The sequence below is a fragment of the Palaemon carinicauda genome, chromosome 8, assembly GCF_036898095.1.
Source record: "Palaemon carinicauda isolate YSFRI2023 chromosome 8, ASM3689809v2, whole genome shotgun sequence".
Lineage (NCBI taxonomy): Eukaryota > Metazoa > Arthropoda > Malacostraca > Decapoda > Palaemonidae > Palaemon > Palaemon carinicauda.
This window is the reverse complement of record NC_090732.1, coordinates 74,123,907-74,125,233: the sequence shown is the minus strand read 5'-3', so window position 1 is coordinate 74,125,233 and position 1,327 is coordinate 74,123,907. Positions and strand designations below refer to the sequence as shown.

At 38.4% G+C, this 1,327-nt stretch overlaps 1 protein-coding gene across 1 annotated transcript; it reads left to right on the top strand.

Annotated features, from left to right (window-relative positions):
• Positions 1–685: 685 nt before the first annotated feature.
• LOC137645296 (tigger transposable element-derived protein 1-like) lies at positions 686–1,120 on the top strand. Its single transcript, XM_068378113.1, has one exon. It carries the CDS (start codon positions 686–688, stop codon positions 1,118–1,120), a length of 435 nt encoding a protein of 144 aa, XP_068234214.1.
• Positions 1,121–1,327: the final 207 nt, after the last annotated feature.

The following is a 1,327-nucleotide window of genomic DNA, read 5'->3' as shown; positions in this document are numbered from 1 at the left end:
ATATAAACTTCAAGAAGAGATTGTCGAAGAGAGATAGGACAGGACATAAGACGAGAGGAACTATGTCCGAAGCAGATGAGATCCAAGTCCTAACGAGATAAGAAGCAGAGAAGACCAGAAGTCTGATAGAGCCAGATTCTAACCCTCCCTTCAGACGACAAACGCTATCTCCAAAATCCTGTTATGGACGAGAAGAAGAGACAAATTGAAGCAGCCAGCCCTCCCTGCTTTTAACGAGAATTAGCCTACACTGCCTGCAGCCTGCCTTAGTTCATCTCTTATCATCCAATTCTTGGAGAAGAGTTCTGATGCCATCTTGATGCCACCGTTTCTGTGACGTCTTCGAATCCGGTCATCGTGCCAGTTTCATCTGAACTTCAGCTGCCCTTCTGCGATGTTCTCAAGCCTGAAGTCTCCATTCCAGTATCTTCTCAGCAGTTGCAGAAATCTATTCCTTAAGTATTTCTACCATATTGACTGTTCTCCTTTTCTATTGATGTTTTCAATAATTTGATTTGTCACTTAAAGTATCGGAAGAAGTAACATTAATTTTCTTTATAAATTTGTGAATAAACGTGTTGTGTTTTTTCGTGCTTTTCCCATATTTCAATTGTGTTTGTGGGAAACATTTATTATAATTATTAAAAGAATCTGTAACGATTTTAAGATCGTATCAATGTCCGAGATGGAAAAACTCCTACCTATGTGGATCAAGCATCAGAAACAAAGGAAGGTACCTCTATCTCTGATGCATATTCAAGAAAAGGATAAAAGCATTTACGAAGATCTGAAGACAAAGGCAAGTGGCAAAAATTCGGGTGAGTCTTTTGTAGCAAGCCTCGGTTGGTTTAACCGATTCAAAAACAGGGGTAATTTACATAATTTTGGCATTATTGGTGAAGCAGCAAGTGTGAATAAGAAGGCTGCTGAAAAGTTTGTTTATTGTTTAAAATCAATAATAGAAACTGAAGGCTACACTCTGCAGCAAATTTTTAATGTAGAAGAATCTGGCCTTTTTTGGGGAAAAATGCAACTGAGAACCTATGTCAGCCGCGAGAAGAAGAGCATGCTACAAAGAAGTCAGTGTCCAAGCATGTCTGTATCTGCTCAGCCCTTTTAGAGGCAACATCTGATGTGGATTGCTCCTGCTCTCCGTACCCCTACACCCCTACTAATTATGGTAAGTCTCTGAAAACTTCACATACAGTAGTATAGCCAAAGTATTGTATTTCAGGGTAATATATATTTTTTTTAATTTCTTTATTGATAGAGGAAATAGGTGAAGTTAGTTAGTCCATTTGACCAATTTCTTTAACAGAATTTGTGA